The sequence below is a fragment of the Oncorhynchus tshawytscha genome, linkage group LG22, assembly GCF_018296145.1.
Source record: "Oncorhynchus tshawytscha isolate Ot180627B linkage group LG22, Otsh_v2.0, whole genome shotgun sequence".
NCBI lineage: Eukaryota > Metazoa > Chordata > Actinopteri > Salmoniformes > Salmonidae > Oncorhynchus > Oncorhynchus tshawytscha.
In genome coordinates this window covers 17,992,880-18,017,325 of record NC_056450.1, presented here as the reverse complement: position 1 = coordinate 18,017,325, position 24,446 = coordinate 17,992,880, and the positions used below count along the sequence as shown (strand labels likewise).

Below are 24,446 nucleotides of genomic sequence, written 5' to 3'. Positions count from 1 at the left end.
AAAATGTTGACTGAACCGGATAATAGTCAGTCAGAAATTGGTGGCTTCTGATGATGCCAGACAGACCCTTACAGTTAGTGGTGTTCGCACTTTCCAGAGATTATATTCACAGAGCTTTCTGTCCAAATGGAAAAATTAGATTAAGACCGGGGTTCAATCTGATCGCAATTTCTCCGCAATGCACGTTTTAAAAGCAATATTCCCGTGTTCACAGAGACCACATTCACGGTAAATGCTGCATATGATGGCTCAATCCGAAATGACCTTAAATGGTGCATTGTCCAAATCTGCGACTGGATTGAATCCCGGCCTATGTATGTTGCTGCTTCTCTTCCCACCTGTCAATGGGCTTATTTTGACCCTGGATAATTGATCCCAAATCTATTTACCTGTCTGGGCAGCAAATCATGTCTAAGCATGCCACTGACAAGTTGCCCTGAACCTGCAGAGAATACTGATGGGGACAAGACTGTTGTTTCTTTCGCCAGTTGTTTGACAATATCTACATTGTTATTATAAACCGTGTCAAAAATCTGTAAAAATGTGGTAATCAAGAGAGTAAACATCACATGGGAAGGATGTGTCAGTTCCAAAGAAATTTGCAACATTGAAATTCATAGCTGAGATATCAAACATATTACAAGAAAAAGGAAGTCAGTTCTATGAGCCAATGATGTCAAACGCATAGTCATTCAGTTAAAGCAGTAGCTGATAAAGAAGTGGTTGTTCAAGTAGTATTATCAGATGAATGGATACCCTTTAAGCTAACCACAGTTCATCAGGTGTTCATTTTTCATGATATTTCAGCTAGAATATTCCAGATACAGTAGCTCTTTAAAAACAAAAGTGGCTTTCTCTCCAGTGCTTGTCAACTAGAGGTCTTAGTTACCGTATCTGTTATCACAAGCGTTTTTAATTCAAACCTTCTTCATGCCAGGATGGTCAGCTTGACTGCACTCCATCATCACTCCTCAGAGATCCACAGGACGGTCACAGTAGGCTGCACCATCAATCTGACTGCATGAAACCATCAGGAAGAAAGTCAATCCCATAATAAGTTAAATGACTACATTGCACATCTATGCCCCGTACATGGCAATGAAAAGTACTGTATTTGGTTTCAACTCACCCGTTGAATCCACAGGTTAAACTTCTGTTGATTTCCTATAGCAACCACTTCTTTGCCCTGTGAAGAAAGTACTGGCCGTCGGTTTTCTTTGATCTTCATAGAGATGGAATATACAAAATGTAACTAAATTCAAACATTTGAAAATGTGCAGTGTAATTTTTATGAAGGTTTACAATTAGATCCAATTACTGGCTTGATCACATCATTTCACCACACCTTTTGCAGGCTCTGAGGAGCAGCCAGCACTGGTGGTTTGGGAGAGATGGAGGGCTTCTTCCTGATGGTAGCAGGTGAGCTGTTCTTTCTGAGGCTGGGTGCTGCTGTTCTCTGGCTGACATGGGACTGGGAACTCTGGGACGTGACAGATGACGAGTCCTCCATCTCTCCACCAATAGCAAAGAGGCAGCTGCGTTCCGAGCTTATGAACACACTGGTACTCTCACCTGACGAATCTGTGCAGCCCACTAGAATATCAACAGAAAGGTATGTAGATATGGCATCAATCAGGTTTAGACACATGCTTGCACATACAGTGCCTTGCAAAAGTATTCATCCCCTTGGTGTTTTTCCTATTTTGTTGTATTACAACCTGTAATTTAAATATATTTGGATTTCATGTAATGGACATACACAAAATAGTTCAAATTGATGAAGTGAAATAAAATAAAAAACAAATAAATAAATAAAAACGGAAAACTGGTGAGTGCATATGTATTCACCCCCTTTGCTATGAAGCCCCTAAATAAGATCTGGTGCAACCAATTACCTTCAGAAGTCACATAATTTGTTAAATAAAGTCCACCTGTGTCCAATCTAAGTGTCACATGATCTGTCACATGATCTCAGTATATATACAGCTGTTCTAAAAAGCCCAGTGTCTGCAAAACCACCAAGTAAGGGGCACCACCAAGCAAGTGGCACCATGAAGATCAAGGAGCATTCCAAACAGGCCAGGGACAAAGTTGTGGAGAAGTACAGATCAGGGTTGGCTTATAAAAAAAAATCTGATACTTTGAGCATCCCACGGAGCACCAGTAAATCCATTATAAAAAAATGGAGAGAATATGGCACCACAACAAACCTGCCAAGAGAGGGCCGCCCACCAAAACTCATAGACCAGGCAAGGAGGGCATTAATCAGAGAGGCAACAAAGAGACCAAAGGTAGCCCTGAAAGAGCTGCAAAGCTCCACAGCGGAGATTGGAGTATCTGTACATAGAGGACCACTTTAAGCCGTACACTCCACAGAGCTGGGCTTTACAGAAGAGTGTCCAGAGAAAAAGCCATTGTTTAAAGAAGAAAATAAGCATACATGTTTGGTGTTTGCCAAAAGGCATGTGGGAGACTCCCCAAACATATGGAAGAAGGTACTCTGGTCTGATGATGAGACTAAAATTGAGATTTTTGGCCATCAAGGAAAACGCTATGTCTGGCGCAAACCCAACACTTCTCATCATCCCGAGAACCATCCCGAGAACCATCCCCACAGTGAAGCATAGTGGTAGCAGCATCATGCTGTGGGGATGTTTTTCATCGGCAGGGACTTGGAAACTGGTCAGAATTGAAGGAATGATGGATGGCGCTAAATACAGGGAAATTCTTGAGGGAAACCTGTTTCAGTCTTCCAGAGATTTGAGACTGGGACAGAGGTTCACCTTCCAGCAGCAGAATGACCCTAAGCATACTGCTAAAGCAGCACTCGAGTGGTTTAAGGGGAAACATTTAAATGTATTGGAATGGCCTAGTCAAAGCACAGACCTCAATCCAATTGAGAATCTGTGGTATGACTTAAGGATTGCTGTACACCAGCATAACCCATCCAACTTGAAGGAGCTGGAGTAGTGTTGCCTTGAAGAATGGGCAAAAATCCCAGTGGCTAGATGTGCCAAGCTTATAGAGACATACCCCAAGAGACTTGCAACTATAATTTATGTTATGCACTCTCAAGTTTTCAATTTTTTTGTCTTATTTCTTGTGCTACAAGAAAAAATATTTAGCATCTTCAAAGTGGTAGGCATGTTGTGTAAATCAAATGATACAAATCTTAATTCCAGGTTATAAGGCAACACAATAGGAAAAATTACAAGGTGGGTGAATACTTTCGCAAGCCACTGTATCAAGAGTAAAGTACTGTATGTCTGTTCATTTTAGTCTGTAGTCATCATGTACCATCCAAGAACAAGAAAACTCACTGAGATGAAGGTTTTGTTTCTGGTGATTATGATGATTACTGAGGTCCTCTTCAGTCACAGTCGCCGGGAAAGAATGAACAATATGACTGGCCTCCCCACCTTGTGTCTGGTTGCCAGGGTAACCAACCGGAGGTAAAGAACCTCGCCCAGAGGAGGAAGATGAGTGGCTGCAGGAGGTAGAGGCACTACTGCCTGAACCAATGGAGTTGGGCCGGAGATATTCAATATCTGTTTGTAGACAAGACGGCACCGGGGCTGACAAAAGAAAGAGACAATTCAGTTAGTGAGTACATTATGCATTTGTGTTGTTAGTTCATGTGTATGGGACTTGGCTGTGGACTTTATACAGTACCTCTTCCTAGCAGGACACAGTTGACAGCCCTGTCACAGATTGCTGCCTCACTAGGCTGGATGTCCATGAAAGGTTTCCTCCCCATCCCATTGAACACCCTCTCCTGCATCCGCAGGTCTACAACACACCAAACACACTCTAAAACATTTGACCAAAACATCAATAAGATGTATTTGTTCACAACTGCTCCCCCCAAAGAAAACATATCAATAATTACAGACACAGAGGTCGGCTTGAGGAACAAACAAATAAAGTCTATGACTTAAAAATCACATTTGAAGTAGACAGTTGATAAAAACCCATGTATAGCGATTGACAGGGCATATACAGAATGGAGGATTAACCTCTGCTGTAGGCAGCTTGTTCCCAGAGAATCTGCTCCAGGTCTCTGGTCCAAGACCTCTTCACCTCTGCCCTGTCAGCCTTCAGAGTGTACGTGTCCTGGGACTTCCTCCTACGGATCCAGATCTCAAAACACAGACCACTCTCTCCAGAGTTATGTGTCATCCCGATATCAGACGTCTAGACAGAAACAGAAGTGAAAGAAAGACTAAAGAAAGAAAGACTAAATAAACATGGCTTTCTGTTAGCAATTTCAACATAAGGGCTGGATGATTTGGTCTTTGTTTCGCAAACATAAAGGCCGATAAGATTGCATTATTTTTGTTGAACAATGAAAACAACACAAAATATTTACGGTTGTTCATGTAAAAAATGTCTTTATATTGTTTACACACTTTGAAAGACTGTTTGTAGATGTACACATCATTGCCCACATCTGTCTTCTTGGTCTTGCTGAATAGAATGAGATCCTGGAAGAGGAAGATATGGCGGAAGCACTTCTTCTTTCTGAAGAACACGATGAACTCATCCTGGCGAATCAGCTGGCCCTGCTCCTTCAGATTCACCTGGAGGGAGAGGAGTGGAGAGAAAAACATCCGTGTTTTTCCTGAAAATCCTTGATACTGTTTACACAGTAATAGGTGATCATTTTCCCTTTATAGCCCACATTTCCCTCACATTTAGACAGCTGTTCATAAGTTACACATTATTTTGGAGGTTGTGATGATTTGGTTGGTAAACTTACGTCACAGTCCTGGATGGCGTCCATGGTGAGGAGGTCGTTGCCATGGCGCATCTGGAAGCGGATCACATCGGCTGCAGCCTGGAGCTCTTCCCTGTCCCTGTCTCTCTGAGGCCCACATACCCCCAGCATGTCCTGCAGCAGCAGGCTGTACTTACTGATCCTCTGGATGGGCCTCAGCAGGTAGGAGGACAGGTCCATTTGGTCCCCCAGCTCCTGCTGTTTCCTCTGGAGTGGGAGGAGATGGCACAGAGAATTGGTCACCGGAGGGATGGAGAGAGCATTGATGGGAATTGACCATTGATCTTTGACATTGAGCATTGATGGGAGTGCCTCACCTTGAAGATGTCATGGCGATGGTGAAGGATTAAGGCATCTGACTGAGGCTTGTTCTTACTGTAGAGAGCATAAAGGCCTAAACTTTCTCTCTGCATATAGGGGGGGGGGAGAGTTTACAGTCACAACAGGAATATTCTAGGTATCAACTTCAGTAGCAAATTCAACAAATCAACAGAGTTATAGAACTCAAGCTTAACATGTAGAAAATGTGAATTAAGAGACACGAGCAGGTGAACTGTAACTCACGTGTCTCAGAAAGCAACGAGCCACTCCTAAGGGTTCTGTCTGACAGGCCTCCAGCTCCCTGAGGAAGAAATGGCCGTGGAAGTCATACAGCTTCTCCAGGTTTCCAAATATCACTCCACGTTTGCCCCGCAGGTCCTGGGGCACGTCAGTCCTCTCCAGTAGGGGGAGGTAATGCATCAGGATGTAGCCCAGGGAACGCACATACTCCCTTTCTGTTAACAGCAGCTCCTCCATGATCCTCTGCAGCTTCCTACAGAGATATAAAGTTACACCAACAACACAGTCAAACACAAGCTCTCATGTTCAGTCCTCTGAAAAAATAATACATGTCTGTAATGTACCTGTGCCACGTCAGTGCAAGCTTAGAGACAGAAAAGGCAAAAAAGGATAAAAATATATTGAGTCGTTCTAAGGTGAAGGTCTTGCTCAATTAGTAACTCACATAACACTGCCAGCGTTCTCCTCTGGACTTGCCAGAGATGTTGTTCCCTCACACCTTCTCACTGATGAGCTAGTATTCCTTGAAGAGGCCTTCTCTGCTCCTTCTTGGCCACTACAGGACTCTGCTGAGCAGAAGCTACCATGCCGTGAGATCTGAAACTTCTGAGCAGCCTGCAGGATCCGGCAGGAGGGTTGCCCGTGGGAGCAGGACGGTGTTTGGACCCGAGCCTCAGACTGACTGGACATGGCAGTTGCACACGAGTCCTCACTCATGGACCGGCCCAGGCCCCCGCGTTTCCACGGGAACCACTCACAGCCCACCGTCTGTGAGTCTGCAAGGGTGGCGGCCTCTCTTCTCCTCCCTCGACAGGCCTCTCTCCTGCTGGGCTCCCTCTCCGCTCTCCTAATGGATTTGATACGGGGAGAGGCCAGCACGGTGGTGGCCTTTGACCCTTTACAAGGTCTGTTATTCTGAGGCTTGAAGTTGATATTACAGCAGGTCACAGAGTTGTTCCTGCTCTCCAAGATCCCATGATACCTTTCCACCATAGAGCCTGTTGGGGGATTGTACCAGTGTGGTGGACCAGGTCTGGGCAGTAACAGAGCTCTATCATGATGAGTCACTGTCTGAGCTGTGGCCTGATCCTCACCATGTCTATGTTGTTCATACCAGGAGCCTGTGTTCCGAAAGGCCCTCTCCACATCCTGTAGTCTCTCCTCCAGTTGCTGCCTGACCTCCTGACACTTGAGCCAGGCTACATTCCACACCCGCATGCCCCTGGAGCCCCTCAGAGCACACGCCTGGGCCTTCACCTCCTGGAAGCGATCTGGGGAGAACTGGACAAAGCTCTCCTGGTACATCTGGAGTGTAGAGATATCATCCGTCTCTGGGTGTCTGCCAACCTGTTCCTGGCCCAGGTATTGTCTGCAGTCTTTGGCCAGTTCAGTAGCCTGGAAGAAAGAGGCAGAATACCTATTCAAAAACCTGAAAGAGGCATTGAGAGGCGATAGTCATTTAAGCTTCATTACTTTTTCCTATATTCCTACAACATGTCAACATCAATATGATATGCTATAAATGAGATGTAAACAGCAATTGTGGAAAAATCCATCCCACCAACCTGTTCACAGAAGCTGCAAACAGAGACCATAGTCTCCAGCTCCCTGGAGCACCTCTCTGCCCGTGAGAGGGAGTCAGCCAGGCCAGACTTGAAAGTGCACACCATGGTCCTGAACACCTCAGTCTCAGGGTATGGAGATGGGCCCTGGATCTTCTCTGCCTCTGTCACCAGGACCAAAGCCTGGTGCTTCTGCTCCTAAAAGATAGTAACAGACAAATTAAACCAAAAAATGACTTTCATAAGCACTTCCATTCCCCCTTGTCCAAGAAGATTCCAATGAAACAAGTGTGAAACAGTGTCAACACCTTGCCGTGGTGTGGTGGAGAGAGAATGAATGGAGAAAGCCGGACTTACATTGGCTTCAGAGAGGAATGCTCTGAAACTCTGGAGAGTATGTGCAACCTTTTCTCTGGAGTCCTCCACTGATTCTGCCTCCAGCAACCGCCGTTCCCCTTCGGCATCAAACCATTCCCTGATCTACATGAGGAGGAGGATTCTAAAAATGTTATACCCCAAAACATGGCGTAGTCATATAGTCAGTGAGTTATCATCATGCAATCGTTCTTACAAGAACAGCCCCTGGATGACCCTTACATAACAGGTATACAGTATGTACTGTATATGAGGAGACTCTGAATGTACCTTAGAGAAGTGGCCCTCCATTTCTCTGAGTTGGAGTAGGTATTCAAGGTGCTCCAGGGACATGTTGGATCTTTGCACCAGCATGTGGGCTTGCTCCTCTACATGGTTGTACATATAGGTCACAGAGTCTACAGCATCACTGTACAGAGAGGTCAGAGGTCAAGGGAATAATACATTGATAATCATTTTGTGAAGGAGCCTCTCAATTGGCCCAGCCATACTAAACAGTGAAAGGTAGTGGTCTCCCGAGTGGCGCAGCGGTCTAAGACACTGCATCTCAGTGCAAGAGGTGTCACTACAGTCCCTGGTTCGAATCCAGGCTGTATCACATCCGGCAGTGATTGGGAGTCCCATAGGGCGGCACACAATTGGCCCAGCGTCGTCCGGGTTTGGCCGCGGTAGGCCGTCATTGTAAATAAGAATTTGTTCTTAACTGACTTGCCCAGTTAAATAAAGGTTCAATAAGAATAAAATGTATACCTGTAATCCTCACAGTGAGAGTATCTGAGGTCACTCTCCCTCCTCAGCCTGGCCAGCATGGCTCCGCCCTCCCTTTGCAGAGCGACCAACCGGCTGTCCTCCAGAACATCCTTCATCAGCGTTCTCTGTTCTAGAATACACCTCTGTACATCCTGCCACACATGGAGAGAAGGGTTTCAGGATAAACCAACATGTTTTCAGTAATACAGTGTCGTCAAAGTCAAGGTCATTACCTGCACTTTGTCAATCTTACGACCTCCCTCTAGTTTTCTGATGGCCTTCAGTAGCAAACCTGAAGCCTCCTGGAGATCTGACATGAAGGGATGAAGTTTCTGAAAGACAAATGTACTGTTTATCAGACATCAAAACAACAAACAAGAGTTCTCTAGTGTCTGTCATTTGCTCTAACTGTCCCACCTGATGGAGCTGCAGCAGGTCCTGGTGGCTGTAGGGCAAGGTGCCCTCTAGGGGTCTAACTGATGGAGCTGCAGTCAGTCCTGGTGGCTGTAGGACAGGGTGTCCTCTAGGGGCCTACCTGATGGAGCTGCAGCCAGTCCTGGTGGCTGTAGGGCAGGGTGCCCTCTAGGCCGTAGGTCAATTGGCTCCCCTCCACCAGCTTGTGCAACGCCTTCAGTGATGTCACTACATCAATCTGTCAGTGACAGTCAGTGACATCAGACAGCAATTCTCCCAGAATAAATTACAGTAACTGTTCATGAAATGATAAGCCTGATGGAAATCATTAGAGGAAACACTTGGTTCAGATCTGACCTGTTGTCCAGGACATTTCTCTGGGCGATGGCTGCTCTCTTTCTCCACCAGGATAAGGACACTGTGTACTGCATGGGGAATTTGCTCCTGTAACATTCTCAAAATATGAGACCTCACAGCAATAAATAGTTATCCGTAAATGCATTAGCTTATACCTGTAGCAGTGGAGGCTGCTAAAGGGAGGATGGCTCATAATAATGGGTGGAACAGAGGGAATGGAATGGGATCAAACCATGTGTTTGATGTATTTGATACCATTCCACCCATTCCGCTCCAGCCATTACCATGAGCCTGTCCTCCCCAATTAAGGTGCCACCAACCTCCTGTGACCTGCAGGTAAAGCTGAGCACAAGTCAGGGGAGTGAAGAAAATAATAAACAGAGGGAAAAGTTTAGTTGAGTTCAGTATAATATTTAGCAAGTTGCTATCCTCTTGATGTGATTTTGTGTAGTGCAGATCCCAATATGACCAGGAAGATGTCAAGTCTTTCTTACCTGAAGCATCAGCAAGGCCTTATTGAACTGTGATGGGGGTGGATTCTGCCGAGCATCAATAACTAGTGTCAGTCCAAGTTCTCTTAGTTCTCTCCTAGAAAATATGAAGATGAAAACAATTAATTATTTTTGTTTTTTTATTTTATTTAACCTTTTTTTTACCAAGTAAAACCCATTGAGGCTAAAAACCTCTGTAGCCTGAACCACAATGCACAATGCATATATACCTGATTACAGAGTGGAGGTAGAGCAGCAGTTTGCAGAGTTCCAGACTAGACACTGAAGGAGATCTCCATCCTTCATGGTCTCCGTACACCTCAACCACCAACCGACCTGTCCTGTCTCTGCCACCTAAATATGGGAGAGGGGAACATGAGGATCTTTCACTGAACGGAGATGTCATCCACCTCTGTCTCTAAGGCAAACCATGTAAGGGGGTTTCCATACCAGTAAGACATGCTATTCCCATCTGGAGGGGGTGAGTGCTGGGTTCCTCTGTGTCTGGTGGCTGGACCTTAGACCTGGAAACAGCATAGTGACCCGGAGGCTGCTGGATTGTCTCAGGGAGAGGGGCCGGTGGAGGGGTCTGTTGTCCGTTTCTAACAGGCATGGAGGGTTGGCGAGCCTGGGAGACATCTTTAGAGAGGAAGGATGATACAGAGGGATGTAATAAATCAAATCAAAGTTTATTTGTCACATGTGCCGAATACAACAGGCGTAGACTTTACAGTGAAATGCTGACTTACAAGCCCTTAACCAACAATGCAGTTTTAAGAAAAATAAGTGTTATAAAGAAAACATTTTCATCCAGTACGAGGTGAGTGATCGCTGTCCTGATTTCCAGAAGCTCTTTTCAGTCAAAAGATACAGTAGCAGAAACATTATGTACAAAATAAGTTACAAATAACGCGAAAAAACACACACAATAGCACTTAAGAACCTGTAAAATGGCAGCCTTCTCCTCCGGCGCCATTCATTTTTTAATCAATTGTGTTTAAAAAAAATCACCTTTATATATTACAGAATAAGAAACATATTTCATGCTGCAGATCTCTTACCTTTGGGCAGTCTCCGCCTGTTCATCTTTGGGGAAACCAGTCCAAAAGCTGTGGCGTTTTTACATTGCACTACATGTAAGCTGGGAATCTTCTCTGCAGACGAGACGATTTCCCTCCTAATTTTTCTTCCTTGTATCACTACTTCACACTTCTCTGATGTGTCCACAACAGTGGTCGACAGAGAAGAGGGACATTTCCCATCGTTCTCTATAGTGTCACTCAGGCCTTGTAAAACTCCACTGGATATAGTGTTACTTTCTCCAGACTCCCTACAGGTAACAGTGCTAACAGGGGGAATCTGGTCATGATGTCCTGGGTCTGGATGGCAGCACTGCTGGGAGACACCAGGACATAGTTCTTTGCTCTCTAGTCCCAGTCTCCCCTCACATGGACTAGCCTCCTCCAGAACCGCCAGTGTATTGTCTCTCTCAAAGGTAACAGGGTTCTGCAGTGCTGAATGGTAAGACTCCCTGTACCGGCACCTGAGCTCCTGTGCTTTGGACACCTGGCCCATTCTCCTCCTCATGCAAGGGGTGCAGGGGGGCTCCTCGGAGGACCGGATGGTCCGGCCGCAGTGTAAGTGTTCCCTGAGGTGCTGGTTGGGGGCCAGGGCTTGGGCCAAGGACAGGGGCAGGGCTGGAGCCAGAGGGACACCAGGCCTGTTAAGTGGAACAGGCCTAGTCATGAGCGCTCTGGGATATTTGTAACTGTGAGCCCCACTGAGTAGCAATGCTTCTTTCTTGTTAGTGAACTCCACCAAGTCCACGTATTCCCCCTCAACCTCAGAGGTGTTGTTGCTGCGGCTGTCCCATGTGTTGGGAGACACCCAGCCTATGGGCTTAGCCATAGGCCCATCCTGATCCACCTTAACCAGCCGGGAGCAATTACTGTCCACCAGACGCAGCGACACCGCAATGCCATGTTTAGCAGGAGAGATCCTAGTCTCCACAGAGTACACAGGTGCAGGGTGAGGCAGGACCAATGAGGGCCCGGGCCCTGCCACTACCTCCTGTTGAACAGCAGCTGGAGAAAGAGATGATGAGGCCATAGTTCTGGGTTTATCCACAAACTCAGGGAGAGTCACCTGCGCCCATGGCACCTTCACCATGCCCTGGTCTGTGGAGAGGACACAGTGGCTAAGTGGAGTACCGTGGCGGCCTTGGTTGAGCTCCCCTAGCCAGTCCTCAGAGAAGATGCAGGGGTAGGAGGTCTCAGGGATGGGTGTCTCCTCCACCTCCACCACCTGACCCTGTCCGTCCTCCAGCAGGCTCCGGACCACGATGCGGGCGGCCTGCTCAGAGAAGGGAGCAACCTGCAAGTAGAAGTCCCCTGGGCACAGAAATAGGGGGTTGATCGGGGCCAGCTGGATCACCACTTTCTCATGCAGACACAGAGGCCAGCCCTCACAGCAGAACACCACATCAGAGTACTGGGCCTGACGGGAGAAAATGACAGACATTTCTTTACCATTTAATTTGTCTTTACAATTAGCAGTACAAGACAGAGAGGAGTTGAAGGCAGTTGCAAACTTTGTAATTGACCTAACTTTGTTTTGCATAGGTGGTCGTTATTTGAGCCTGTAGGTGTGTATGGTAAACTGTTGCAGTATGTATTTTTTTGTATAGCTGTGCATCTGTGTTGATGAGTATAGCTCTGAGGTTGTTGACTCACACAGGCAGCCTGCTGAACACTCTCAAGGATGTGTTTGGCCGGGATGAGGAAGTCCAGTAGACACTGGAGGGCATCTCCACGGAAACGTTCCTCTATTACCTGGAAGAGCTGGCTCAGGACAGTGGGGGCTGTGGCCTCGAATGGGGGAAAGAGGGCTGAGAGAGTGTTCTGGATGGACCCGTCCAGAGACTCAGGGTTCTATTAACATAAGAGACAGCACAAACAAAGGTCAGCACAAACAAAGGTCAGCACAAACAAAGGTCAGCACAAACAAAGGTCAGCACAAACAAAGGTCAGCACAAACAAAGGTCAGCACAAACAAAGGTCAGCACAAACAAAAATGTAAATATTCAACAACAATAAAGAAAATGACCAAGAAAAGATAAAGATAAAGATTAGATACAGGCAGGAGTTTCTTTTCTCTCCCACATACAGTACCTTCAGAAAGTATTCATAGCCCTTGACTTATGCACATTTTGTTGTGTTACAGCCTGAATTCAAAATGGATTAAAAAAAAAACATCTCTAACCCATCTACACACAATACACCATAATGACAAAGTGGAAACCTGTTTTCATACAATTTTGCAATGTCTCATTTAGTATTCACACCCTTGGGTCAATACATTGTAGACGCACCTTTGGCAGCGATTAAAGCTGCGAGTCTCCTTCCACACCTGGATTGTGAAACATTTGCCCATTATTCTTTTCGAAAATCTTCAAGCTCTGTCAAATGGATTGTAGACCATTTTTAGGTCTTGTCATAGATTTTCCAGTAGATTTCAGTTAAAACTGTAACTCGGCCACTCAGGAACATTCACTGTCTTCTTGGTAAGCAACTCCAGTGTCAATTTGGCATTGTGATTTAGGTTATAGTCATGCCGAAATGAGAATTCATCTGCCAGTGTCTTGTGGAAAGCAGACTGAACCAGGTTTTCCTCTAGGATTCTGCCTGTACTTAGCTCCATTCGGTTTCTTTTTTATCCTGAAAAACTCACCATTTCTTAATGATTACAAGCATACCCATAACATGATGCAGTCACCACTATGCTTGAAAATATGGAGAGTGGTACACAGTAATGTGTTGTATTGGATTTGCCCCAAACATAGCACTTTATATTATGGACAAAAATTGAATTGCTTTGCCACATTTTCTTCAGTATTCCTTTAGTGCCTTGTTGCAAACAGGATGCATGTTTTGGAATATTAAATTCTGTATAGGCTTTCTTCTTTTCACTATGTCAATTAGGTTAATATTGTGGAGTAACTACAATGTTGTTGATATATCCTCAGTTTTCTCATATCACAGCCATTAAACCCTGTTTTAACTGTTTTGAAGTAACTATTGGCCTCATGGAATCATGAAATCCCTGAGTGGTTTCCTTCCTCTCTGGCAACTGCGTTAGGAAGGACGCCTGTATATTTGATGTAACTGGGTGCATTGATACACCATCCAAAGTGTAGTTAATAACTTCACCATGCTCAAAGGGATTTGTCAGCTTTTCTTTTTTTTACCCATAGGTGCCCTTCTTTTCTAGGCGTTGGAAAACCTCCCTAGTCTTTGTGGTTGAATCTGTGTTTGGAATTCTCTACTCAACTGAGGGGCCTTTAGATAATTGTATGTGTGGGGTACAGAAATCAGGTAGTCATTCAAAAATCCTGTTAAACACTATTATTGCACGCAGAGCGAGTCCATGCAATGTATTATGTGACTTGTTAAGCACATTTTTACTTGTGAACTTATTTAGGCTTGCCATAACAAATAGTTTGAATACTTATAGACTCAACACATTTCAGCTTTTCATTTTTTATAAATTTGTAAAAATGTGTAAAAACATAATTCCACTTTGACATTATGGGGTGTTGTGTGTAGGTCAGTGACACATTTTAAATTCAGGCTGTAACACAACAAAATGTGGAAAAAGTCAAGAGGTGTGAATACTTTCTGATGACTACGGTGTCATATATCGCTGATTTGAACATCTAAAAGCAGCACTGCCTCCCTTAAGGTCATAAAATACACAGTCACCATTGTCTGCTATCCTCTGATATCTGGCATCCGTCAGTATTTTTCCAATAAGATGTCACACCCCCACCTTTTTTTTCCTTCTTTTTGTTCTTTTGTTCTTCATACAGCACAATCCAATAAACGTTCACCAGAGACAGATGTTGACAACAAGAGGGCAAAGGTGCTGTGGATGTCAGGGTGGCTACAGTATCACGGGGTACATTGAGCAGCATAAGAATCATACAGGCAGATACCAATTATCCATAAACAGACTGGGGGTCTCTGCTAGAGAAGAGGCCTGGTTTATGGTTTCACATTCTCTCTGATCTCATCAGAGTGGCCCCATCACCCATTTTAGGCACTGCTTAATTTAGCTTTGTGAAGGCCATGTGTCGGCTGTGGGAGGTAAATGTACATGTGCGTGTTTCTCATCTCAATAGACAGCCTCTGTAGGAGAAAACATTGTTATGTGGTTTCTGGTGCAATGAGGTTACAATGCCTTGCCAAGTTACGTAGTCTGGTTTCAATATAATTGCAGGGATATAATGACTGGCAAATGTTACTAGACACCACCGTCTTGATTGTTCAATTATATTTCAACAAAGAGTAGGCAGTTCAATAAATATGCAAAATGTAATGATGAAGCGATTTGATCAACAATAGGCTACATCTGTTTCCTCAATGGGGAAATATGTTGCCTGCTTGCATCTCTGTTCAGTTTGTTTTGAATAGAGAAATACCACTGTGATCATTCCACAGACCACGCCACATAACTCAATGTATCCCAGCTGTGGTGTGGAGGTGGAGAGAGGGTCTGGGCGTATCAGGATGTGACCAGAACGATCCCCTCAGACCTCATCTGGCTAACTATACTGCTTCCCGTCCAGCTCTCAGTTAGAACACCTGCTAGTCTATGGTGGTCAGGAGAAAAACCTACCCTTTCACTAACCTCTGCACCCAGTAACCCAATCTGCACTCTGACTACTCGATTTGTACACTTTTATGTAACAGTTTGACTAGGATTGCAAAGGAAGGACATATTACTGGAAACTTTCGAAGTTTACCTGTAAACTACCAGAATTTTGGTATCTTTCTAGGATTTTATGTAATCAATCACAAAACATTTAGTGACCCTTTTTTACAGGTGTCTGTAATTATCTTTGGCCCTCTGTGTGGCCTTATCACATGTAAAATATATGAAATAACTAATTATGATGATTTAAAAAATGTAATTGACAAAGCTGTAAAATATTATCCTAAATATCAACTTAGTGAATACCGTTGGTGTTTAATAGGAGGTTTTTAGCATTAAATACTCTTTATATATATATTTTTTACACACCTTTATTTATTTTAATATGTCAGTATGTATTTGTTGTCAATGTTTTGGCATCAAACTGGTGGCAGTTTTGAAAAAAGTCAATAGTTGGAAGAGAACCATATGGTCTTTCTACTAGAAACTCATGGACAAAATGGACACAGGTATAAAAAATTAATACTACTGTATATATTAGTACTTTAAAAAAAGTTATTAAAGTATAAATGACCAAAGTTGCGATAGATTGCAATAGATTTTCTGTTAAGTACCGAAATTACTGAAGATTTTCCAGTAACTTTGGTAAAGTACCATTAGCTTTGCAACCCTAAGTCTGACACAAGATACTAGACCTCCTCTAAAAGCCTCTCCCAAGTCTCTGGAAAGGCTTTAGGATTCTAAGGACCAGTTCCGCATATAACATGGACACTCCCTTTTGATCTCTCCAAAGACAACGATCATTACACTTCTCGCATGACTGGGCCACAGCTCAGAGCCTCAGACACACACCAACAGTGGTGGGCTCATGATTATTTACAATAGATGATGTACTTTAGCTGGGAAACACTTGGAATTTTCATCTTATGAAGGTTGGATCATTGTCTTGGAAAAGCTCTGTTGCCCCTGAAGAAGATAGAAACACCTGCTACATGGTCAAGGGAGTTTCTATGAAAGATGTGTCTTTAAAGCATACCTTTAAAGTTGTGGCAAAATGGCTTAAGGACAACAAAGTCAAGATATTGGAGTGGCCATCACAAAGCCCTGACCTCATTCCCATAGAAAATGTTTGGACAGAACTGAAAATGTGTGTGTGAGCAAGGAGGCCTACAAACCAGTCAGGAAGAATGGGACAGAATTCCCCCAACTTATTGTGGAAGGCTACCCGAAACGTTTGACCCAAGTTAAACAATTTAAAGGCAATGCTACCAAATACTAATTGAGTGTCACACCCTGACCATAGTTTGCTTTGTATGTTTCTATGTTTTGGTTGGTCAGGGTGTGATCTGAGTGGGCATTCTATGTTGGATGTCTTGTTTGTCTATTTCTATGTATGGCCTGATATGGTTCTCAATCAGAGGCAGGTGTTAGTCATTGTCTCTGATTGGGAACCATATTTAGGTAGCCTGGGTTTCACTGTGTGTTTGTGGGTGATTGTTCCTGTCTTTGTGTTTGCACCAGATAGGACTGTTTAGGTTTTCGCACATTTATTGTTTTGTTAGTTATTTCATGTCTAGTTCCTTTATTAAAGAACATGAATAACCACCACGCTGCATTTTGGTCTGCTTCTCCTTCACCACAGGAAAACCCTTACATTGAGTGTATGTAAACATCTGACCCACTGGGAATGTGATGAAATAAATAAAAGCTGAAATAAATAATTCCTTCTATTATTCTGACATTTTGCATTTTTTAAATAAAGTGGTGATGCTATTTGGGGTTTTAGGCTGGGTTTCTGTACAGCACTTTGTGACATCAGCTGATGTATGAAGGGCTTTATAAATACATTTGATTGATTGATCCTACCTGACCTAAGACAGGGAATTTTTACTAGGATTAAATGTCAGGAAATGTGAAAATCGGAGTTTAAATGTATTTGGCTCAGGTGCATGTAAACTTCCGACTTCAACTGTATGAGATGCAGGGCCTGATGTTGGGTCAATAGAAAACTGGGGCTGACCTGACCTAAAAACATTTTCCCAGCACCTTTACGGCCTCTGAATAAAGCCCTTGTGTTATGTCATACTATGGTTGAATGAGTTGATCTCCACACTTAAAACAGCACTGCAGGGCAGGTTACTTATCAAGGCATGATAACAAGCCCTAAGGAAAGCATGACAGGTCATTTATTGGTCGTTTGAAATGAAAAACAGAGAAGAGCAGCCGAAGGTCTGCAATGTGGGAAAGTAGCATTAGCAGGGCTAGCACGGCCATGATTCATGGTTACTGTTATGTCTGAGCAACAAGAGAGCACCCTGAGGGTGTAAACAGCAAGTCTGCCTAACGGTCTACTGCTGAGTGCTTACATTCTGCTGAGGTAGGTCTAACACTGGGCACTAAATAAATACACATCCCATCTCTAAAATAAATGGCTCGTTTCAGATGCAGTTTATTGCATTAGGATATCCCAGTGGAGGCAGAGTACATTCTTATATTTCAGAGTTGAACATTTCTCTTCACTAAACAGCCAACCTAAACAACTCTTCTAAGCCAGTGGCCAAGACGCCTTTTAAGTATCCTAAAGTATTTCAGTATGAATTATCTTGTATACAAAATGTCTCTGTAATACGACCATGGATAACGTTATTTGGCAGAGCATCTGAGCAATTTAACTTCAGATAGGCAAAAGCTCAATTTCCGTTGTTTACGTCAGTTTTTATTTTTTAACGTTCAACAAATTGCGTGGAGATGTTTAGACTCTCCTAGACCAGACTATCTTTGTGATGTCTGAGGGACAGCTTTCTGTTGGCCATCAGGAGATAACACTGTCCTGTAAGCCACCCCCAGGATGACTGTCCAAACAACACACATCATTCTCAGTGGTCCCCCAGGACAGGCAGGCACAGTTTACCAAACTAGCCTATTACAGTAAGAATCTAAGAGATCACAAGTACCTCAAAGGAATGACAAACTGGACATCCATTTGCAGCTGGACCAATAGAGGGTTGTTGTAGCATCCAATCCTGTGAATTTTTGGTATCCTACATCTGGTATATTTTTCACATGTTTCTATTGAACATTTTATTAGGTGTGTTAGTTCTGTGTGACAGCGTTGGTTAGCCTTAATGATATCTTCATCTGGCATCCACTGAACAACAAACACATACTGACTTTTTAGGAATGCCCCAAAATGGAGATTAGGACAAAAGTGTGTATTGTTTAGTTGGGATGAGCTGCCTGTCAGTAACCAACCAAGATGTTATGAGTCTGTTCAGTTCAGAAGCTAAGTCCCTACCATGCATCCAAAGGATGAGATTAACATCAAGCCACGGTACACTCTTAGAAAAAAGGGTGCTATCTGGAACCTAAAACGGTTCTTTGGCTGTCCCCATAGGACAACCATTTGAAGAACCCTTTTTGGTTCCAGGTAGAACCCTTTTGGGTTCCATGTAAATCCCTTTCCACAGAAGGTTCTACATGGAACCCAAAAGAGTTGTACCTGGAACCAAAAAGGGTTCTACCTGGAACCAAAAACTCACTGAGCACACAATGGTTGAATCAATGTTGTTTCCACGTCATTTCAATAAAATGACATTTAACCAATGTGAAATAGATGTTGAATTGACATCTGTGCCCAGTGAGAGGAGTTATCCTTCGAGGACAGCTGAATAACCCCTTTGGAACCCTTTTTTCTAAGAGTGTAGTGCTATTTAGAAGGCAACTCCGTCAATAAAATATGTGAATAGATTAAGAAAAGCACAGTGTTGGTCATTATACAGTCCCTGTGATAGTGAGCATTTAGTCTTACAGAGATGGAAAACCATGCTAACTAACACAGCCAACTGTGAAGATAAACCCAGCCAGTTTCCTCCTTTGTGTCCTCAATCAGCTGGGGTTTTTGGGCTTTGCGCCCAGATTTAGACTACTTACTGTAAATGTACTGGTGCGGTGTTGCAGAAATGAGATTCATATCTGTGATCTAAATAAATCAATGTCACTGTAACATTGTTTTAATTTACAGGCCAGTTAATAGAAGGGTCTCACTGCCGGATCACTACAGATACTCAATCAGGATCTGTCTAGGTTTAGTCCCCTTTGGGTTCCATAAATGGTTGCCCTGAGTGTAGCAGACTGACTGCTGCACATTGACATGCTAATTCAGGTAAATGTCCATAAATGTCTTTTTTGACATTGGCACTTTACAAACTGTGCTTGTGTCAATAATCATGGAACTAAACTGATAAGCAAGCTATGTACAGTGAGTATACAAAACATTAAGAACACCTGCTCTTTCCATGACACTGACTTTCCAGGTGAACACAGGTGAAAGCTATAAATCCTTATTGATGTCACATGTTAAATCCACTTCAATCAGTGTAGATGAAGGGGAGGAGACGGGTTAAAGGAGGATTTTAAGCCTTGAGACCATTGACACATGGATTGTGTATGTGTACCATTCAGAGGGTGAATGGGCAAGACAAAATACAGTTCCTGTGAACAGGGTATGCTATTAGGTGCCAGGCTCACTGGTTTGTATCAAGAACTGCAACACTGCTGCTTTTTTCCCGCTCAACAGTTTCCATTGTGTATCAAGAATGGTCCACCACCCAAAGGACATCCTGCCAACTTGACACAACTGTGGGAAGCATTGGCGTCAACATGGGCCAGCATCTCTGTGGAATGCTTTTGACACATTGTAGAGTCCATGAGGCTGTTCTGACGATAAAATGAGGTTGGGGTGCAACTCAATATTAGGAAGGTAATTCCTAATGTTTGGTATACCCAGTGTAATTAAACAGAGGGCAGAATTGAAAGATAACCTCTCCTTTATAACACCTGAACAAAGTCATGATACATGTTCCCTGAAGTAAATGGACCGGGCGCCCTCAAAACGCTGAGGGCAAATATCCTGCATTACACAGCAGAATTTACAGACAGGCATTCAATTACATACCAGTAGATCTATTCTGAGAGAATGTCTCAACATCTTGATTCACCACCTCAGATCAGAACGTGCTAACGCCCTCCATGAGAACATACCAAATTACAGTGAGAGAAAATAAACACAGGCCTAATCTGTGTGGATCTACTGTCAACCATCACTGAGCCACTGAGAAGCAGAGGTTATATTTAGTTGTTTCACAAGCTCTGCAAATGGGGTATGTATTGCATGCAAACACTAATTATGATGCCTTGTCTAGCAGAATGGCTTGAAGTTGGTGGCAGACCAGTAGTCTGGCATTAGTAGTGAGCTTAAAAATATTTAATTACAAGTAGGGGATCAGTTTCATCATCTTTACTCATCCTCCTACCTGTAATTATGTCACAGCTGAACATAGTTTTATTCAAACTGGCAGTTTTCCCTCCCTCGCATGATCACAGAGATAACAAGTACATAGAGAGCCTGAATTTTATGGTGTTCCATGAGTGGCCTCAATGTTTAAGAACTTACTGAGGTAACCAGGCAAGACAGTACATACTTTTTAATGCTAAAGAAAGAACTCTTGTTTTCAGGTTGTGGTTCAATGGAAACATACCGGTATGATGGTCACTTCAGTTCCTAAGTCTACCTCTCCAATGTACTCTCATCCTGAGCTATAAAGATAATAAACATATAGCCATCCCCTCTCCAGAGCCCGAGTAGCACTTGAAACAGCAAAACATTAATTCAGTAATTTTTTCCCACAAAGGGATCCTTTGTGCAATTCTATGTGCTGGACTCTAAGAGTAGACGCAGGGCAACAGATTCTGTGAGTGTTTTGGGAAATCACTGGGAAATTGCGAATGCACAGTAACCTGAAACCTTCACCTTGAGTCAAAGCATTTTGCTGTGTCGCTAGCTATGTGTGCAAACAGGAAGCCCTACATGTGTGTTTGTAATGACAGAGATTATGGGGCCAATTTAGACATTTGAAGGATGTACATTTAAAAATATATATTTTTTAAATGATTTCCAATATGATGAAAATCCTATCAAAAAAGAAAATACAAAGAATTACACACATGAAATTGAATGAAATACAGTCAAATGAAGCCATGTTGAGCAGCAGTTACAGTACCATGTCTCCTACAGTGTGTTGGTTATCCAGTTAAGCAGGGATGTACAGAGTCCAGTCAAGAGGATAATCCTTAGACAGATGAGTCTCACAAGGTGACAAACTGACCACAGTATTCTCCAATATATCCACATTGTCTCTCATTGCTTACTGAGGAGGACAATACTTATAGAAACAGGAAAATGTGAATAAAATATATATATATATCTTTTTTTTTTTTTTAATCTTGGAGCTCCCGAGTGTTCTTCTGCTGCTGCTAATAAATCTCCCTGTCTGCTTTCTCTCTTCTGGTGTTATGTTTGTCTGCCCACAGTTTGAGAGGGGGCAGCATGACACAAGCAACTCATGCAAGAATGTAAGAGTGAGGGAGAGACAGAAAGAGAGAGAGGGAGTTAGAGGGGAGGGGAGAAGCTTTCCCTCTCAGAAGGAAATCCCTTCGAGATGATTTCTTACTTTTCTCTGGGGTTACGCTCAACTTCTGTCTCACCTCTCCCTCCCTCTTTCTTTATCGCTCCCCATCCCCTTCTCTCTTCCTCTTCCTCTCTCACACATGCACCTTTCCCACTTTCCCATTCCTTTGGCTTCCATTCCACATTCCTGTCCTCTTCTGTCCTGCAAATGAACTAAATATGCTTGTTATAATGGCACTGTGAGCAGAGAGAATGTGAAGATGGTGGATATAGATACAGAGAATTCCATTCAGGAGGACTAGCTGTGGTTTCTTCAATATCGGTAATTCCATTCTGACCAGATAACTTGACCTCACATTTGTATTTGTATTTTATTAGTGATCCCCATTATCTTCTGCCAAGGCAGCAAATACTCTTCCTGGGGACCAAACACATTAAGACGCTTATATTACACACTGTCACACCACCACAACGCAAAATGTATGATACCACTATACAACAATATTACATTGTATGTGTGTGTAGAGTGCGTGTGCTAGCGCCCATGTGTGTATGTATGTATCTATACCTGTGTGTGTCTCTTCACAGTCCCCGCTGTTCCATAAGGTGTTTTTTTAATCTGTTTAAAGAAATAATCTGACTCCACTGCTGCATCAGTTACCTGATGTGGAATAGAGTTCCATGTAGCCATGGCTCTATGTAGTACTGTGCACCTCCCATGGTCTGTTCTGGACATGGGGATTGTAAAAAGACCTCTGGTGGCATGTCTTGTGGGAGTGTCCGAGCTGTGTACTAGTAGTTTAAACAGACCCCTCGGTGCATTCAGCTTGTCAACACCTCTAACAAAGACAAGTAGTGATGAAGTCAATCTTTTGTCTTTTTCTCTCCAGTTTTGTGGTATCCAATTGGTAATTACAGTCTTGTCTCATCGCTGCAACTCCCGTACAGACTCAGGAGAGGCGAAGGTCGAGAGTCGTGCGTCCTCCGAAACACAACCCAACCAAGCCGCACTGCTTCTTGACACAATGCCCATTTAACCCGGAAGCCAGTGTGCCGGAGAAAACATCGTACACCTGGCGACTGTGTACTGTGTCCAGTCCGCCACAGGAGTCGCTATTGCGCGATGGGACAAGGACATCCCTGCAGGCCATACCCTCCCTTAACCAGGACGACACTGGGCCAATTGTGCGCCGCCCCATGGATCTCCCGGTCGCGGCCAGCTGTGACAGAGCCTGGACTCGAACCCAGAATCTCTAGTGTCACAGACCACTATGCATATCATTAATGTTAGCTCTCCATGTACATTTAAGGGCCAGCCGCACTGCTCTGTTCTGAGCCAATTGCTTTTTCCTAAGTCCCTCTTTATGGCACCTGACCACATGACTGAACAGTAGTCCAGGTGCGACAAAACTAGGGGCTGTAGGACCTGCCTTGATGACAGTGTTAAAAAAAAGTAGAGTAACGCTTTATTAAGGACAGACTTCTCCCCATTTTAGCTGCTGATGTATCAACATGTTTTGACCATGACAGTTTACAATCCAGGGTTGCTCCATGCAGTTTAGTCTCTTCAACTTGCTCAATTTCCACATTATTCATTACAATATTTAGTTGAGGTTTAGGGTTTAGTGAATGATTTATCCCAAATACAATGCTTTTACTTTTTGAAATATTTAAGATGAACTTATTCCTTGCCACCCATTCTGAAACTAACTGCAGCTCTTTGTTAAGTGTGGCAGTAATTTCAGTCGTTGTCGTAGCTGACATGTATAGTGTTGAGTCATCAAATTAAGGGGCCTAAATAGCTGCCCTGGGGAATTCCTGATTCTACCTGGATGTTGGAGAGGCTTCCAAGAACACCCTATCTGTTCTGTTAGACAGGCAACTCTTTCTTGACAACATAGCAGGGGGTGTAAAAGCCAAAACACATACGTGTTTCCTGCAGAAGACTATGATCAATAATGTCAAAAACTGTCCCCACAATCTTTTCATCATCAATATCTCTCAGCCAATCATCAGTCATTTGTGTAAGTGCTGTGCTTGTTGAATGTCCTTCCCTTTTAGTGCACTGAAAGTCTGTTGTCAATTTGTTTACCGTAAAATAGCATTGTATCTCGTCAAACACAATTTTTTCCAAAAGTTTACTACGGGTTGGTAACAGGCTGATTGGTCTGCTATTTGAGCCAGGGTTGCGCTTTACTATTATTTTTTTTAAATGTTCTTTATTTAACCTTTATTTAACTAGGCAAGTCAGTTATGAACAAATTTGTATTTACAATGACGGCCTACCCCGGCCAAACCCTAACGACACAGGGCCAATTGTGTGCCGCCCTATGGAACTCCCAATTACGGGCCGGTTGTGATGCAGCCTGGAATCGAACCAGCGTCTGTAGTGACACCTCTACCACTGAGATGCAGTGCCTTAGACCACTGCACCACTCTGGAGCGAAAACTGTTCTTAGGTAGCGGAATGACTTTTGCTTCCCTTCCGGCCTGAGGGCACACACTTTCTAGCAGGCTAAATTGAAGACATGGCAAGTAGGAGTGGCAATATCAACCACTATTATCCTCATTACTTTTGCTTCCCTCCAGACCTGGCGCACAGCTACCCTACTATCTAGGTATAAAGATCTGTGTGCAAACACACTCTCTCATGGACCAGCTCTTAGATATCTCTATTTGCAGAGCACACAGAGACAGATATCTCAAATGTATGCCCATACATCCTGTCCTTAATATCAGTGTGTTGAGAGATAAATAGTAGTTCTTTGAAGAAACATATTAACTAGATAACCATCTAAAACTACAGCCTGACAGACGCTCCCTCCCTCAGCCCCTTCTTAGTGTGCACTGACTGGACCATTTTTCCCGGACTTAAATTGGAATGTTTGTTGTGTGGATAGATCTTGTTTAGACTACCAGGCGCATTATCGGGCCAATCCGTTACACAGTCAGTCACAATATGTACCAAGACCCCAGACAGG

General features: G+C 43.6%; 1 protein-coding gene across 2 annotated transcripts; it reads right to left on the bottom strand.

The window, feature by feature from the left end:
• Positions 1–322: 322 nt before the first annotated feature.
• On the bottom strand, positions 323–21,415 carry LOC112221535 (uncharacterized protein KIAA1755). Of its 2 annotated transcripts, none has more exons than XM_042303875.1 (24): positions 21,059–21,415; positions 12,020–12,217; positions 10,349–11,783; positions 9,738–9,926; positions 9,518–9,641; positions 9,291–9,384; positions 8,797–8,883; positions 8,561–8,677; positions 8,259–8,357; positions 8,026–8,177; positions 7,546–7,684; positions 7,258–7,380; positions 6,904–7,098; positions 5,784–6,733; positions 5,342–5,591; positions 5,095–5,184; positions 4,760–4,984; positions 4,410–4,580; positions 4,017–4,194; positions 3,673–3,789; positions 3,321–3,575; positions 1,346–1,593; positions 1,130–1,222; positions 323–1,017 (listed from the first exon to the last, which is right to left on the bottom strand). In XM_042303875.1, the coding sequence occupies exons 1-24, from the start codon at positions 21,059–21,061 to the stop codon at positions 1,009–1,011; spliced, it is 5,541 nt and encodes a 1,846-aa protein (XP_042159809.1). In that variant the 5' UTR covers positions 21,062–21,415; the 3' UTR covers positions 323–1,008. The 2 variants fall into 2 exon arrangements, with proteins under 2 accessions (XP_042159809.1, XP_042159810.1); XM_042303876.1 differs by having other exon boundaries at positions 1,130–1,186.
• Between the last annotated feature and the right edge of the window lie 3,031 nt (positions 21,416–24,446).